The 16,767-nt window shown below is 42.7% G+C and overlaps 1 protein-coding gene across 4 annotated transcripts in view; it reads right to left on the bottom strand.

Annotated features, from left to right (window-relative positions):
• The window catches only part of SDK1 (sidekick cell adhesion molecule 1), a 584,684-nt gene that overhangs the window by 202,385 nt on the left and 365,532 nt on the right, over positions 1–16,767 (bottom strand). For all 4 annotated transcript variants that reach the window (XM_035130977.2, XM_035130978.2, XM_035130979.2 and 1 more), the window contains exons 9-13: positions 12,466–12,660; positions 8,080–8,196; positions 7,781–7,948; positions 5,226–5,328; positions 3,145–3,321 (exon numbers count right to left, since the gene is read on the bottom strand). In XM_035130977.2, coding sequence (XP_034986868.2) covers positions 3,145–3,321; positions 5,226–5,328; positions 7,781–7,948; positions 8,080–8,196; positions 12,466–12,660 — 760 coding nt within the window. The remainder of the gene's footprint in view (positions 1–3,144; positions 3,322–5,225; positions 5,329–7,780; positions 7,949–8,079; positions 8,197–12,465; positions 12,661–16,767) is intronic.

Genomic DNA, 16,767 nt, shown 5'->3' with positions numbered 1-16,767 from the left:
AAGCAAAGAATCACTTCAAAACAAAAAGATGATTTTAAGAAAAACCAGTGATAAGCTAAAGACAGATCAAAACACATGCAAACAGTCTGTATACCTGGGTAGGTTTACCTAAACAAAAATGTTTATTAGCAGGTGCCAAAGGGAGTACAGTGGAGGCACCTGTTTGATGTCAAGAGGCAGGGAGTTCCAAAGCATGGGAGAAGGATTTCTGACAGATGTGGAATAGGTGTTTTGCGACTCTTGTAACAGGGCCAGTTCTGCAGATTGAAGTGGTTGAGTGAGTCTATTTGGGTAAGGTGATCTTCCAGGTAAACCTGTCCTGAGTCATTAAGGGCTTTATACACTAATAGTGACACCTTGAACCTGGTTTGGTAGCAGATTAGCAACTAGAGCAGCTCTCTTAGCAGAGGCGTTATATGCTGGCAAGCACTCACTCCTGCCGACAATTGTGCCACAGCAGTGTTCTGCACTAACTGAAGATTTAGGATCAAACGCAAAGGAATGCACACCCAGAGTGCATTTCAGGATCATACTATTCCCCCCCCCCCCAGGATCATACTATTGATCCATCTGCACTGACTGCTCTCAGTTACAGGGAAGGAACTTTCCAAATGTCACCTTCAGACTCTGGGGATTGAACTTGATGCCTTCTGCATGCCAAGCACATGCTCTTAACACTGGGTTCAACCCCTCCATAGATGTTCATTCTGTATTAGCACTTAAAATATCTCATAATTTTTCCTCACAGTTTTGTGTCAGTACCGATTTGAGAGAAACTTGAACGTACTCGGGAGAAGACATTTCAATTTCACTTGCATGACACTAAATTTGCCTATGGATCTGACCCAAAGAAAAATTGAGGATCTCGTCACTTCGAACCCGTGTTCCATATAGGGACATGCATTGCATTTGATGGGGAAAGAGATTTGTGCATGTATTTTTGTTTGTGTATACATGTGTGTGTTTCCCCCCAGTGCAGGTACATTATGAAATAGGAGTAATTTTTCTCTCTTGGATAACAGCCCACCAGAAAAGCCGGAAATTACTAAAAGAAAAGAAAAAACCACCCTTCTCTATTGTGTGGAAAAGATAATCTGCTTTCTGCCTGACTTCTTTCCGATTGTTCTCACTTAGATGAAGCATGCAAAATAAAAAGTACAAATGGGAAGAGGCAGTCAGTGCAATTTAAGGAATATATGGAGATGGAAACCAAACAAGATGGTTTTTTAACAGGGTGTCATTTGGAGTTTCGTTACTATACATCTGTGAGAATCACTATTATTAACTCTCACTTAATAATGGATACATTCAAACTGTGTTTAGTTTGCATTGCTTGCCTGATGCTGGCATCTAGTCTCCTCTTTCTGATGCTCCTATAAATTGCCCGTGATGATGATTCTGAGACAACATTTTTGGGGATGAATGACCATGGAATGAGTCCTGCCACTTGACTTGTTTCGCAGTTGAGAGGTTTGAGAAGAACAGCAACTATGGGAAAGGAAGTGGGCTATGGGAGAGAAAGGAAGACACCCCCCCCCCCCGAGCCCTGACCGTGAATGTTTGGTGTCATTGGCAGGAATCTCAGCATAGAGACAAAACACATGCTTGGTTTGCAGAAGGTCCCAGGTTTAATTTCTGGTGTCTCCAGTTAAAATAATCACAGGTAGCAGGCTGGGAAAACCCCCAACTTTAGACCCTGGCTGGCCCCTGTCCAGAAGATGAAGATTACAAAGGATGGTAAGAGTTCGAGGGCCTGGAGAGGCCTTTCACAATTAAATGCTCTCAGCAGACATTGGCCTTTTGGCTTCAATGTCACAATTTTAAAGCCAGACCCATCCTTGCACCAAAGTCCCTAAAGAGGAACAAGAGACAACAAATTAAGTATGGGAGGTAGCAATCTGTTTGGAATTTTCTTCTCAGCCTTGGATTTCTACCAGCAGCATAAAATGCACTCCAGGAAAAGAACCAAAGGAGAGGATGTAAAAATGGATGGCTTCAGAACAGAATTCAATCTAGGCTTGGCACTGAAGAGGTGATGCTGTAATGAAACCAAGATGGATGTAACAAAATCTCAGAAATGAGCACGTTAGACAGGAGGGCTGAAGAAGCAGCCTCGGGCATCTTCTCCGGGAAAAGATTAGGTGCAAGCAGCTGGCAGAAACAGATGGCTTTCCAAAAAATATTAGTACACAGGTTTACTCTAAGCGTCAGTCATATTAGAATATCACCTTCTCTTGCTCAACAAGACTGACTGCCTCGCTCACATTGCACTTCCATCAGAGCTTAGGGATCAGTTCAGCCAAGAAAGAACAATCAGTGCAGGCCCTTTTCAATTCCATAGGTCTCAACAAAGCATTTCATCATTATTATTTTAAACCTGCTTATATGCTGCCTTGAAGAGTAAAAGCTCTCTCAAGGCGGCTTCCACAAAAATAAACAGTACAAAACAAGTGTAAAACAAAAATATGAATTACTCAGAAAGCAAAAAAAATAATGGGAAAACCAGGAAAATAATAAAAGCCAGAAAACAATAACCAAACGTCCAGCCCTGAATTAAAACAAACTCCCAAACCAAAAAGGAAGCAGAACATTATTATTTTTTAAGCCTTCAAGTAAAAGCCAGCAAGAATGGAGTGGGTGTTGGGTTTGGTTGTGGGTCAGATCTTTCCCAAAGGCCTGTGGTGATGCGACAGAACCTAGTAGGTAGAGTCCCAGAACTGTAGGGCTACTACGGGGAATGCTCTCTCTAAGGAAATCCCTGGTCAAATCCAGACCATGGTCAGGGACTCCAGGGCTTGAAGCTCATGACTGGCGCTTGGGACTCAGCCTAATGAATTACCTTGAACTGCATGTTCTAAGCAGGCTCATGAGAGGGAGTCTGGAAAACCACAGCAGTCATAAACTGCTTGGGCTGGCCCTCTTTGGGCTAGCCAGTTTCCCTGATCTGGGAACACCTTAAGTGTGGTGAATCAGATTCAAGCTTAAATACCACTGGAGACAATTGTACTAAAGTAAGGAATTGGCTGTGGTTCTTATAACAATTGAAAAGTCAAAGCAAAAGTTGCGGGGGAGTGGAGTAAAATAAGAGGGAGGTGCCAACCATTTGCAGTTTCATTCAAAGCTGCCTGCCCCTGGGATACTCACATCACTTCCAAGCGGGCCACCCTGGAATCATTTCCTCCAGAGGATGTGACTTCGCAAGTGTAGTCTCCAATGTCTCCGGACCATGTCTGGCTGATGGTAAGGGTGCCATCTTTCTCCATGGTGATTCGGGAGCTGCTAGATGGATTTATGACAACGTTGTCCTTCTTCCAAACATACCTGATTGTCACAGTATTTCAGACCGTTAAAGTCAGCTGTCTATTTCGTTAAAAATGATGAAATATCAAGTGCTGAAATTATATGGTAAAAACAGAGCTAAATAACTATGTAGAACAGAGATGCTCACTCACAACCTTCACCAAGGGCTCATTTGGATGCAGGGAATGTCTGACATCCTGCAAGACTAATAAAATGTACGGTACTTCAAGGTGAAGGGTGCAATCCTACTCCTTAGAAATCAATGGCAAATTTCCCATTTATTCTTTTTTAAACAAAGCAGGTTTGAAGTGATGGTTGCCAGCCTGACCCAGGCTGTACTTGGTTTGTTTTCGAATCACAGAAAAGCAAGGGGGCAATGGCATACCATACCCCGGCTGGATGTGTGTGTTGTTGTTGACCTGCAGACTTTACACAAATAAACAACTTTTGTGCTTGACTCCAAAATAGGCTTTCAGACCCTTCAGAAACTAGTCCTGAACCTTCTCTTGGCTTCACACCCAGAACCTGTCAGGTATCAGATATTTTATATTTCAAGAGTTGGAAAACCTACTTAGAGCTCATGTTTTACTTCATTTAAAAAATACATTTTACCATAGATGACAATAAGAGGTTTACACAATGCAAATAGATGTACTACTAACGGGGGCCTCTCCACCGCTGACCTGTCACTGCTCTTTTTCTCCTTTCTACGTTTCTTAGACTGAGTCTATGTCATAGGAAAGGCGATTATCTGCCTTCTTCCCACGTACCCCTCTTGCCTTTGCCCCTGCATACTTGGGCCCAATTTTCTGTGGATTGGGGTCAGAGTTTACAGGTGGGTGGGTGGGCAGGCAAAATGTATAACCAAGGGCTACAGCAGCTTCCTCCTGCATATATTTGAATTTAAATTGCAGAACCCAAAACAGAACAACAACAGTGAATTTGAAGGATATTAGTAGTGGTTACTTTAGCATACAAATCACAAAATATACCCTGGCCTGCCATACAAGGGTGTTGTAAGGAATACAGAGGAATTGTATGTAAGAATCTTTGATGCTTGAAATACACTATACAAATGCTAATTATACTTAGCTTTAAACCTTCCTGATTTTTTATTCATGATCCATTTAATACTTTTCTCCCACAAGTGATTTCAATGTTATGATTAATAGAATAGAGCTATTCTAAACCATCTATAGCAGAGCTCATAGTCATAATCCTACCAGCCCTTAACGGGGGGAGTGGGGGTGGCGACAGCAAAGAAAGCTTCTAAAATACCATCCTCTGCTTAATGCAAGACTAGATGTCTTTCCTTTCTCTTTTACACAAATGCCGTTGTTTAACATTTTCTAAAGGGAACTGTGGCATCCTTCATTGGCCTTTCCCCTTTTCATTTGCCTGTCTTTCATTTATGTACATGCTCATCCTGTCAAAGGAGCAGAGAGGGAATTCCTCTAACTCCTTGCTTGTAGAATCTGGCAGTTTAGAGAGATATTGTACTTTCTGCGAGGCTGATCTGGCGCTTTGTTCAAGAGCAGAAGGGATGCTTTCAGGAATTTTCAAGACTCTCTCTGCAAACGTTCCTACAATCCCCTCAAATCACTTTGGGTTTCATTCTCATTAAGTATCAGCTTCTGACAAGTCAGTTTTATTGATATTGTATTAACCTTGACAGTAAATCATGAGTAGTTGTATTGAAGTCATGAAGTGGAACGCAGTTCATTGTAAATAATATATAAGGTTGAAGTGGAGAAATAAAAAGGACTTGACATGAATAATAGCTCAACCTGCAACCTCAGAGGATGCCATCACTGGGAATACCAGCACAAAACCAGGTGCCTGGAAAGAGCTCGCCAAACAGGGTGACCACGTTTTGTAAAATTAAGTTCAAATATACAGCAGAAGCAACTGCAGACACCACCAACCTGATTGAAATTCTTGGGTCATGAGCAGCCTCGCAGTGCAGCATCGCGGTGGTTCCCTTAATAACAGTGCTGTCCTCAGGAGGGCGAACGATAAGAGTGCGATCTGAAAAGAACACGACCCACAGTTCAGGTAAAATTGCCAACTTCCATCTTGGCTTGGGTGTTTGGCCTCTGAAGGCAGCGAGCCAGGTCATTTGTCATTCCTGACAAGAAAATTTCTGCTCCTCCATCCCCCTGCCTCTAGCAAATATGTGAAAGTGCAAAGTTCTCCACAGCCAGTGTTTACTGGAAAAGTTTAATGGAGTATCACACCCCCTTCCCATCTTTAATTTCCCCCGGGAATCCAATTCCAGGGGCCCAGCAATATTAGAAAAAGAGACCTAGAGTAAATTTCACGGCAGAGTGTTTGTCATGTGTTAGGGCAAGTAGCCACCTCTTAAGCATGATTAAGGAGCCAGCCTCCCACCTTGCTGTAGACTGACTCTCCTACTCACAGCATAACCACAGTTTAGGGAAATTGTCACAGTGATTTCTAATCATGGTAAATGCAAACCACAGTTCCCAAGTAAGTGGAGTCCGAAACAACAGCTCAAAGTGAGTTTCAGATCTTGGGTTAAGAAGAACTAGCTGCATTTATGATGTTAATGATGAAAATATTTCCTTCAATTGCAATTGCAGCAGGAGAGATAATTCAGTCCAGGGAGAGGAAAGAGTGGGTAGAAAGCAGGTATGACCAAGGCTAGCTCCTGGTGTCTTAACTACCTTCAGGAGAGAAGCACTGTATACTTACACAGGCCCTTAATGTGTGGTTTTTTTTAACTTTGAATAGCAAAATGTCCCTGGAAATTATCTCTTGGAGTTACAGAGTTTCATATCCCACCCCCTCCCCAAATAAATCCAGGTCTACAATATTGGTGGGGTGAAGAGAGGACAACTGGGAGGAAGTTTCAGAGGGGAAATGACTGACAGGGGAAGCATCTTTTCTCCTATGCAAACTGTATCTCTTGAGGATGCTTTGCAAGAGAGAAGTGCAACATGTGGTTCGTGGAACATCAGCTGAGCTCAAAGTTGAAAAGCTAGCTGGACCACTTCAAAGCTGGTTGAAGATATGAGGAGAAAGACAGGAAGAATCAGATCAAGTGGCTCCAAAGTCACAAACTTTTCCATAATATTCTACACACATAAGAGAATATCAAGAAGGATACTGACAAGCTGGAACGTGTCCAGAAGAGGGCAACCAAAATGGTCAAAGGCCTGGAAACAATGCCTTATGAGGAACGGCTTAGGGAGCTGGGCATGTTTAGCCTGGAGAAGAGAAGGTTAAGGGGTGACATGATAGCCATGTTCAAATATATGAAAGGATGTCATATGGAGGAGGGAGAAAGGTTGTTTTCTGCTGCTCCAGAAAAGTGGACTTGGAGCAATGGATTCAAACCACAAGAAAGAAGATTCCACCTAAACATTAGGAAGAACTTCCTGACAGTAAGAGCTGTTTGGCAGTGGAATTTGCTACCAAGGAGTGTGGTGGAGTCTCCTTCTTTGGAGGTCTTTAAGCAGAGGCTTGACAGGCATATGTCAAGAATGCTTTGATGGTGTTTCCTGCTTGGCAGGGGGTTGGACTGGATGGCCCTTGTGGTCTCTTCCAACTCTATGATTCTATGATTCTAAGAGATGACATTTACCCAAATGTTGTTAAATCCCCGTCATTCAAATATGCCCAGGAAATGGAGGTCACTGCAGCGAGTAATTAAGGCACAAAAAGTTCTCCTTAATGCCTCAACATATAAAGGGAAAGGCCGCAGATCACATCAGCTGAATCCAGGTGCAAGAAAGGAAGATAAATGGAAAATGGGAGCAAAGTCCCATTTTCCAGAAGCAATAATACACCATAATGCCAGAAGAGATTTCTGTACAAGGAACAAGAGTCAAACGGTAAGTGTGAACATCAGACACCATTAAGCACCATGTCTGAGAGTGCTGGATTTTTCTGTTCTACCCCTTGGGTTATATAACAGTTTCGTTCTCATTGCTGTGCATACAGTGTGTGATGCAATTAAATCAAATTTAAAAGGTTTAAGCAGGACATTAAAATGAACTGGCAGCCTGCGCATTCTATACAGCGTAGCCTGTTCAGAAGGGAACTTACAATGGAGATTATTAGCTTCTCCTACAACCACATGCCACATTGTGATGTGTGTATCAGTTGCACGTTATCAGGGCGATAAAATGAGAATGTACAGGTGGCAGCCATGCCTCGTAGTGCATGAATTACTGAAATAATCTGCAGATATCTCCAGCTGTGTACATTAGGATGGCTTTGGTGAAACTTAATGTCTATTTTGAAATGCAAAGATGTCAAATGAACACTCTCCCTTGTAGATCCCTCTAAATCAGCTCTAAAATCCACAAACATAATTTCTATTAAATTATTCACCCCCTCCCTTCCACACATACACACCATGAAATGGAAATGTTGTAATTGGTTTCCTGAGGGCACAATGAGAACTGATTAAGCCTTGATTAATATGAAACTCTAAAACAAACATGGTCCTTACTCCACACGGTGAGAGCAGCGGAAGCATTTAGGAATCCTTCAGAGTTGACTGCACAGCAGGTATAGTCACCAGCATCGCCAGCAAAGACTGGGGCTATCTGAAGCCCTCCAGATTCGAGGAGGAGGAACCTGGGGATCTGAATGGAGCCGCTGGCCAAAACCTGGTTGCCTGAAAAACACCATGTGAGAACAGCTTCAATTCTCTGATTTGCAGTGCATGAAAAAGCTAATGCTATGCTAATTCCTCTTGGTGAGCAGCAGCAATTAGAGAGATTTCCCAACAGAATAATAAGGCTTTACCTCTTTTCCATGCAATAGCAGGCTTTGGTGCTCCTGAGACATCACATCTTAAAACTGCTGTCATCCCTTCGGTAACGGTGGTGTCTGTCGGCAGTCGTGAAAACGTTGGTGCAATATCTGGAATAAAATTTTGTTTGTTCCTAAGGATCAGTTCCTTGAAAGATCTCTCAACTACTTGTGGACTTTTGTAGCCGTATTTATCAGACTAGTAATGGGAATGACGACAATAACATGAAAACTTTTTCAGAAGAGACAGTAGCTTTTCATTATTCACCTCCTAGGAATTCCCCAACTGTGGGCTGTTGGATAAATGAAAAATGAATTCCAAGCAGTTTCCATACAAGTGGAAGCAAAAGGACTTTGTGGTAAAGTAAAAAGAAGAAAAAAAGGAAAAGCTGGGGGGGGGGAGATAGATAAATTGAAATAAACAAAATTATTTGCTTTCAACCCCATTACATAAGACGAAAAGCTTATTGAGCCTGAAATGAGTTTGCAGAGCTAAATGTAAGCCAAAAAAAGGTCTCCATTTGATTTTTATCTGTCCTCCTCCCCATTTCCTCATTCCTCATTCTTTCTATCTCCAATGCAAGATCAAACAGCCCCTGCCCATTATCTTTTGCCCAGAAAAGATATCAGCCCTTATGTGAGTACCATATGTGTTCAGAGGTAAACCTAGCAAAGATGTAACGACTTAGCTCAGTGCCAATCATCAAGGCAAGGAGATGCTGCAGCCAAGCATCCGTCCATCATGCCTAAATCGAACTCCAGCTGAGAATCTCTCCGCATTCCCCCACCAAACCATCTTTTGTGAAGCGGAGGTCACCAGAGCAGGCAACCACCAGGCATTCATCCATTTTGGCAGTGACCAAGTTCACATTTTCCACGCACAACAGAATCATCATTCTAGATGCTGCCACTTGTCAGTCAGGCTGTGGAATTGACCTCCTGACCTCATTTCCTTATCACCTTCAACGTATTCTAGAACAGCCTTCCCCAGCTTGGTACCCTACAGATGTTTGGGGCCATGGCACCCATCACAGCATAGATGAAGACTGGGGGGGGGGGACGGGACACTGATGGGAGTACAGCTGTTGTAGTTGAAAGCACCTGGGGCCACCAGATTTGGCAATGCCATTACAGAAGTGAAGGTGGCTTCATTTAACATCAGCTACAAAAGCACAGGCTTGCGTTTGTTCAGGTTGCATATGGGTGGGGCAAATATGGAACTGTGCATTCAAGTGGCACCAAAAGGAGTAGGGCCATTGTCAGTCGGCAGAGCATCTGCTTCCCAAGCAGAAGGTCCCAGGCTCAATCTCCAGCATTTGCAAGATAGACCAAGGGTCTGACTTGGTATAAGGCAGCTTCCTGGGAGTAAGAAGGTGGACACTTGATAGTATTTTTGTTGTTGTTTGTGAAAACAAAACAAAAAATGGCAGAGACTTAGAAGGGAGAAGTGTAAGGAGGGTTAAAAAGGGAACATATGATAACAAGGGGGAAAGACTATTAGAATACTGCAAGCCATCCCTATCCTTTAAGAGAGGGGAGGTTATGTATGGGAATGAATTAATGAATAAACAACTAAAAATAGCTTCTCTCTGGCATGACTTCAGGATTACTGTGCTGGCATATGTTCTTCTAAATCCACTTATGAAACGTTGCAAAGGCTGCATAACTGTAATACTGCTCTGCCTTAACGTGGGAAGACTACCACATCATTCCCACAATAAATGGCCCTTAACTATGCAAAAGTGTGAATAACGCATATGTTGCTGTATCTCAATGATCACTACAGTGCCCTCTAGATGATGACTTGTATTACCTCTGACCATTGACCAGGCCATCAGAGGCTGATGGAACTGGAGTTCAAAAACTCCCAGAGGGTGCCACATTATCCAGGGACACGCAGCAGGGAAAGATTATTTGTGCGTCTGATCTAATACTGTGGCCACAGTCCTTAAATTGCTACTTTAAGATTATTATTCTGAATCAAAGAATTGAAATATTGTACCCTGTGATGGCCTGCTATTAATATGAAAAAGGGCTGCATGAAATGTTCCTTTATGTTTAAGCTTTTAAAAACAAGAATAATACCAGTCCCACGGTCCATATCCCCAGTCATGTGAGCCCAAGTCGCAGGAAACCCCTGTGGGGGAGATGGCGGGAGGACGCAAGCCCCACACTGCTATTTTGAGCCTGCAGGCGGCTGAGTCACCTCGTCACTCCCAGGGGAGACATGTGGCTCAGACTCACTGCAGGCCATATGGTAAGTGCCGCCCCCTGTGGTGTGGCGCCCTGTGCCACCCCCCCCCCAGCTATGCCTCTGCTAAACAGTGGTCCAAATCTGAACAGGAAATCATGTTATTTACTAAATGGAGCATTGTTTACTTTACACCAATCCTCCTGGATACTGAGCCCTCTGAATGTTTTGGATCAGGGCTGCCATCATTTCTGACCATTGGCTGTGCTGCCTCACGGGGCTGATGGGAGATGGAGCTAACATCTCCAGGCAGAGGGCCTTCTCGGTGGTAGTGCCCCCCCTGTGGAACGCCCTCCCATCAGATGTCAATGAAATAAACAACTATCTGACTTTTAGAAGACATCTGAAGGCTGTTTAGGGAAGTTCTTAATGTTTGATGTTTTATTGTGCTTTTAATTCTGTTAGGAGCCGCCCAGAGTGGCTGTATGTATAAATTATTATTATTATTATTATTATTATTATTATTATTATTATTATTATTATTATTATTTATACATAAGTAATTTATACATAATTTATACATTATTATTATTATTAAAAACATGCATCAAGAGACCCAAAGAATAGTTGTTGTTTTAAAACTTGGGGTCTCCCAGTTTAAAGACAGAGGAGAACCACAGCTTCTAAGGGCAGTCATTGTGAGTGACGGAATCTGTGGGAGGTTTCACTGCTTAAAAATGAAGGGTTCCTTGCTGGAGGTTGCACATAGTGGGGTGGGAGAGGTGAAAATAATGCCAATATGTTTCACCTCTGACAACCAATGTGCCCCTTTGGTTTTGTATAGCAGATGAGTCTGGAAAGCCAAGAACATGAATTATTATTATTATTATTATTATTATTATTATTATTATTATTATTATTTAAAAATCCTTCCAGTAGCACCTTAGAGACCAACTAAGTTTGTCATTGGAATGAGCTTTTCATGCACACGAAAGCTTAGTTGGTCTCTAAGATGCTACTGGAAGGAATTTTTTTATTTTGTTTCGACTACGCCAGACCAACACGGCTACCTACCTGTAACTATTATTACCCCTGAATGGGGTAACTGTGCCCCTGAAGGACCAGGTGCGCAGCCTGGGAGTCATTTTGTACTCACAGCTGTGCATGGAGGCACAGGTTAATTCTGTGTCCAGGGCGGCTGTCTACCAGCTCCATCTTGTACGCAGGCTGAGACCCTACCTGCCCGCGGACTGTCTCACCAGAGTGGTGCATGCTCTAGTTATCTCTCGCTTGGACTACTGCAATGCGCTCTATGTGGGGCTACCTTTGAATGTGACCCAGAAACTGCAATAAATCCAGAACGCGGCAGCTAGACTAGTGACTGGGAGTGGCTGCTGGGACCACATAACACCGGTCCTGAGAGATCTACACTGGCTCCCAGTACGTTTCTGAGCACAATTCAAAGTGTTGGTACTGACCTTTAAAGCCCTAAACGGCCTCGGTCCTGTATACCTGAAGGAGCGTCTCCATCCCCATCATTTAGCACGGACACTGAGATCCAGCACCGAGGGCCTTCTGGTGATTCCCTCATTGCGAGAAGTGAGGTTACAGGGAACCAGACAGAGGGCCTTCTCGGTAGTGGCACCCGCCCTGTGGAATGCCCTCCCAGCAGATGTCAAGGCAATAAGCAGCTATTTTACTTTTAGAAGACAACTGAAGGCGGCCCTGTTTAGGGAAGTTTTTTAATGTTTGATGCTGTACTGTTTTTAATATTCGGTTGGAAGCCGCCCAGAGTGGCTGGGGAAACCCAGCCAGATGGGCGGGGTATAAATAATATATTATTATTATTATTATTATTATTATTATTATTATTATTAATCTGCAAAAGGTACTATGCTGGAGCAGGCTGCCCTAGGATGTGTTGTAGTTCCACCAGGAGGCCTGGAGAAAGCCTTAGGGTGGAATAAAACATAATTGTTCAATCAATGTAAGCATTTTCTGCTTGCTCAAGGAAAGGATCTTCTCCTTCCTCCCCCAGGCACTGTTCTGGGGGTTCCCCTGTGAGCTTGACCTCCTTTTCTTTTCTTTTTACTCTGTACCACTGGGCTGCCCTAGAAAGATTAATGCCTTGTGCCCCAGAAACCTTCCTCTAACTCCCCTGCCCAACCCCCACGTAGGTCCAAACGTACTAGTCACAGCCAGGAAGGTGCGACTTTGCATCTCTCCAGCATCATTCCTTGCAAAGCACTGGTAGATTCCAGAATCATCAGGCTGCAGTCCCTGGATCTGAAGACTCCCATTGAGCAAAACCTTGTAACGGGGATTCAGCAGTTTGTGGATGGGGACAGCATCCTTGTACCAGACCAGAACAGGAAGTGGAACACCTGAAATGTAGTGGAAAGAGAGAGATATCTTCATGTGTGCCCAGGCACAAAGCATTGCCGCCTGCTAATTGCCCATTTCCCATGACAGAGTTTTATACAAATACACTATTCAGAAAGCAACTGCTACGAAGCATGCATTATCCTGTCAAAAGAGGGGAAATACAACTGAAAAACACAAAGACAAATCCTTAACTACCCATAATGATTTATGCCATGGCGACTGTGTGCCTTCATTTGCTGTAATCAAATTGCTTGCCATTTTTTTTATAATCTCAGATGAAATGATTCAGTTTGGGAAATAGGTTAATTGTGTCATCAAATGAGCCTTGAAAAGGTCAAAAGGCAGACAAGGCAGTGAATTGGTAAGACTTAAGCAGGAATCTTATGCATCCTTTCTAGGAAGTATATTCTATTGCACTCGATGAGAAAAAGGTATTTAGGAAGGGAGTGTTTTGGAGCATTCAAAGCACTTTCAAATACATTATTTCAACAATCCCCATGTTGCATAAACCGAGGCTGAGATTAGCAACCCAATGAGTGACAAAATCCCTTCACTGAAGTTGATGCCACAGCCCAAAGGCTCACAAAAAGGCCACTCTCAAAGACCCTGGACCACCCATGCGTGGCACAAGACATGGGATTCTGAGCAATGAAGATTTGCAGAGGGAAAGGGACGATCATGGTGTTCACCATTCTCATGTTGTTACTCCTGTCCAGTTGTGAGGCAAAGCCCTGTGAGCAAAGCTTCTCAGCAGGCCAGGGAAACTCTATCTCACCTCACTAGCCAAGGATAATAAGTGCTCACCAAGGAAGAGGCAACAAAGCAAGGTTTGGGAGGATAAGGTATGCCTATGGTGTTAAGCAGGGGCAAACCTAGGCTTTATTTGACCTGGGTCAATGACCCAGTTGAGCACATATACCCCACACAGACATTTCATATATACACACACAGGCTGGGAACCCCAATGGTGCTCCATTGGAGGCTACTCCCTGGGCAAAAAACCTGGCTACCCCCCCCCCCAAGCTACGGCTCTGTGTTAAGTCATGGAGCTTGAGCACTATATTCAAAGATATATAAAGGAAATCTAATTGCTTCAATAGAGGAATTAGGACTTCAACATGGCTTCTATCGGATGAGAAATGGAGAATATGGGTCCAAGAGGTTTTGGCATGGGTCCAAGAGGTTTTGCCCTTGGCCTGCTCCTGTCGAAGGGAAAACTCGCTCTTTAGTGATAGATCAAACAAATGACAATCTGGAGGAAACTCGAATTGATGTTTTGTCCAACTGAACACTACAGAGGGAACCCAGCAGGTCAACAGAAACTGGGGGTAAGCCTCTACCCAGAGTGGATTCCCCAATTCATATACATTTGCAGTGTCTGCATTGGTTTCTACAACCACAGCAGACACTGCAAGCTTCAATAGTTTGACCTCACCCCCAATGACATATTCCTCCATTACCTCCTGAGTCAGACAGATTGCTATGAGAATGTTGATCTCTGTGCATAAAAATCTGACTTCACAGAGATCTCTGAATGAGGACAAACACATTTTATTACCTAGGATTCTAAATGTTTCTAACAGCAAGCCTTCAAAGCATGTTGAAAGTACATATCGCTTGATCTAGTGTGCATGTTTAGTAAGACAATAAAGATATAGCAATTTAAAAAATTCAAGGCATAATCCACCGAAAATACTTTTATGTAACAAAATATAATAACAAAAACCCACTCTTTTTAATATACTCATTTTTCTGAGGAGAATGAAATATACATAATTCATCAAGAAAGGGGGGAAGGGAAGTTGACTGGTCATGAAATTATATTTCTGTACAAGGATGTAATCAGTTCTTGAAATCACATTTGAAACTTCCATTTTGCTTGAATAATAAAGCTATTTATAGCCTACAGGAATCATCTTTTGTGTGCAATGTGTGTGGTTTGACACAAAATAGATGCAGTGTACCACTGTGAAACAAACACAATTTTAATTTCAAACCAAAGGCCCATTTACAGAATTTGTGTACAGTCTGATTGTCAGAATTCTCAGTGAAATGTAATTCATCTCATCAAATCCCCTGGGCCAATGATCACTGATGATACAAAAATGGAATCATACTCAGAATGGAGGAGACAAGAAATACTTTGACGCTTAAGTAACAATATTTCCATTTCCATTTCCAGCACGGCTACCTACCTGCAACTAGTATTTCCATTATATTTTATAGAAAACGCAATAGAATGAAATTTGGCATTGGGCATTATTCCCCGTAACAGCATAATGGGCTAACATTTTGAATCCTGACAGGAATATCAATATTCTCTGCTCACTGAAGCTTAGGTTGTCTTCTCCAATTAAGCCACAGATCAGCTCCCAACTCCACTGCACTTAAAGGAATATAGAGAAGTCAATCTATATATTTTCCTTCTGATATTTCAGGAGGCCTTAAAAGATCCTAGTGATTTCGCTGGGTAAGTCACACCATCAGAACTAGAGAGAAGGTGCTTTTCAAAGATCTTTTTTTGGAAAGACAGACACCAGGGAAGGAGTCCATTAGTTAGACCAGGTGTGCAACAGACGAGGGGCGTCTGAAATGATGAGGGGCACATCAGAGCGCGGCAGGAACTTGCAAACGGATCTGCCAGGGGAGGCAGCTACAGTCAAGAGCCACACTGAGCTTCAAAATGACTGTGCTGGCTTTTTTAAAAAAAGAAAGAAAGAAAAAAAGAAAAAGAACTGATTTTCTTTTAAAAAGAAATTATGTGTCCCTTATCATGGCTAACCAGGATAGAAGGAAAATATATTCTTTAGGAATTTAAGGATTTATATATATTTGTTTATTTGGTAATCTTTGTTTCTTCTGTATCTTATTTGGAATGTATAATTTTTACCATGTAAGAAAATCAATGAAAAGCATACTAAAGAAAAAAAGATTGCAATCCAGAAAGAAAGAAAGAAAGAAAGAAAGAAAGAAAGAAAGAAAGAAAGAAAGAAAGAAAGAAAGAAAATATATACATGGAGAAATAAGACTTTTCCAAAGGTCCAGCTGAAGTCATGCATTTTTTAATGTATTTATCAGGGCTGCACCATATAAATACATTTAAAAAATGCATGACTTCAGCTGGACCTTTGGAAAAGTCTTATTTCTCCATGGTGCTGGAGGAGACTCTTGAGAATTCAAGAAGGATACTGATAAGCTGGAATGTGTCCAGAAGAGGGCAACCAAAATGGTCAAAGGCCTGGAAACGATGCCTTATGAGGAACGGCTTAGGGAGCTGGGTATGTTTAGCCTGGAGAAGAGAAGGTTAAGGGGTGATATGATAACCATGTTCAAATATATAAAAGGATGTCATATAAAGGAGGGAGAAAGGTTGTTTTCTGCTGCTCCAGAGAAGCGGACACGGAGCAACGGATTCAAACTACAAGAAAGAAAATTCCACCTAAACATTAGGAAGAACTTCCTGACAGTAAGAGCTGTTCGGCAGTGGAATTTGCTGCCAAGGAGTGTGGTGGAGTCTCCTTCTTTGGAGGTCTATAAGCAGAGTCTTGACAGCCATCTGTCAGGAATGCTTTGATGGTGTTTCCTGCTTGGCAGGGGGTTGGACTGGATGGCCCTTGTGGTCTCTTCCAACTCTATGATTCTAAGGGGATGACAGAGATGGTTGGACAAGATGGTTGGACAGTGTTCTCGAAGCTACGAACATGAGTTTGACCAAACTGCGGGAGGGAGTGCAAGACAGGAGTGCCTGGCGTGCTATGGTCCATGGGGTCACGAAGAGTCGGACACGACTAAGCGACTAAACAACAACAACATCAGGGCTGCAAGTTTAGCATTACCAATCTGATAGTTCATATACTGTAAGAACATTTTGTTTATCTAAAAATTTGCCCCCAACTAATCTGTCAGCAGATTTTGTTTTTTATAAAAAATATTTAATGATGCTGGGAAGAGCCATGTGTGCAGAAGGGGCCAGGTTAGACCCCTGGCATCTCCTGACAAAGGCTGGGGGAAAGTCCTGCCCCTCTGCGAGTCAAGGGAGGTAATGCTGAGCTTTATGAACCAAAGGTCTGACTCTGTAGCAGGTAAGGGTGCTCTTCTTCCTTCAC

Source organism: Zootoca vivipara, chromosome 14 (genome assembly GCF_963506605.1).
Source record: "Zootoca vivipara chromosome 14, rZooViv1.1, whole genome shotgun sequence".
Lineage (NCBI taxonomy): Eukaryota > Metazoa > Chordata > Lepidosauria > Squamata > Lacertidae > Zootoca > Zootoca vivipara.
The sequence above is the reverse complement of the archived record's forward strand: the minus strand, read 5'-3'. Positions and strand labels throughout refer to the sequence as shown.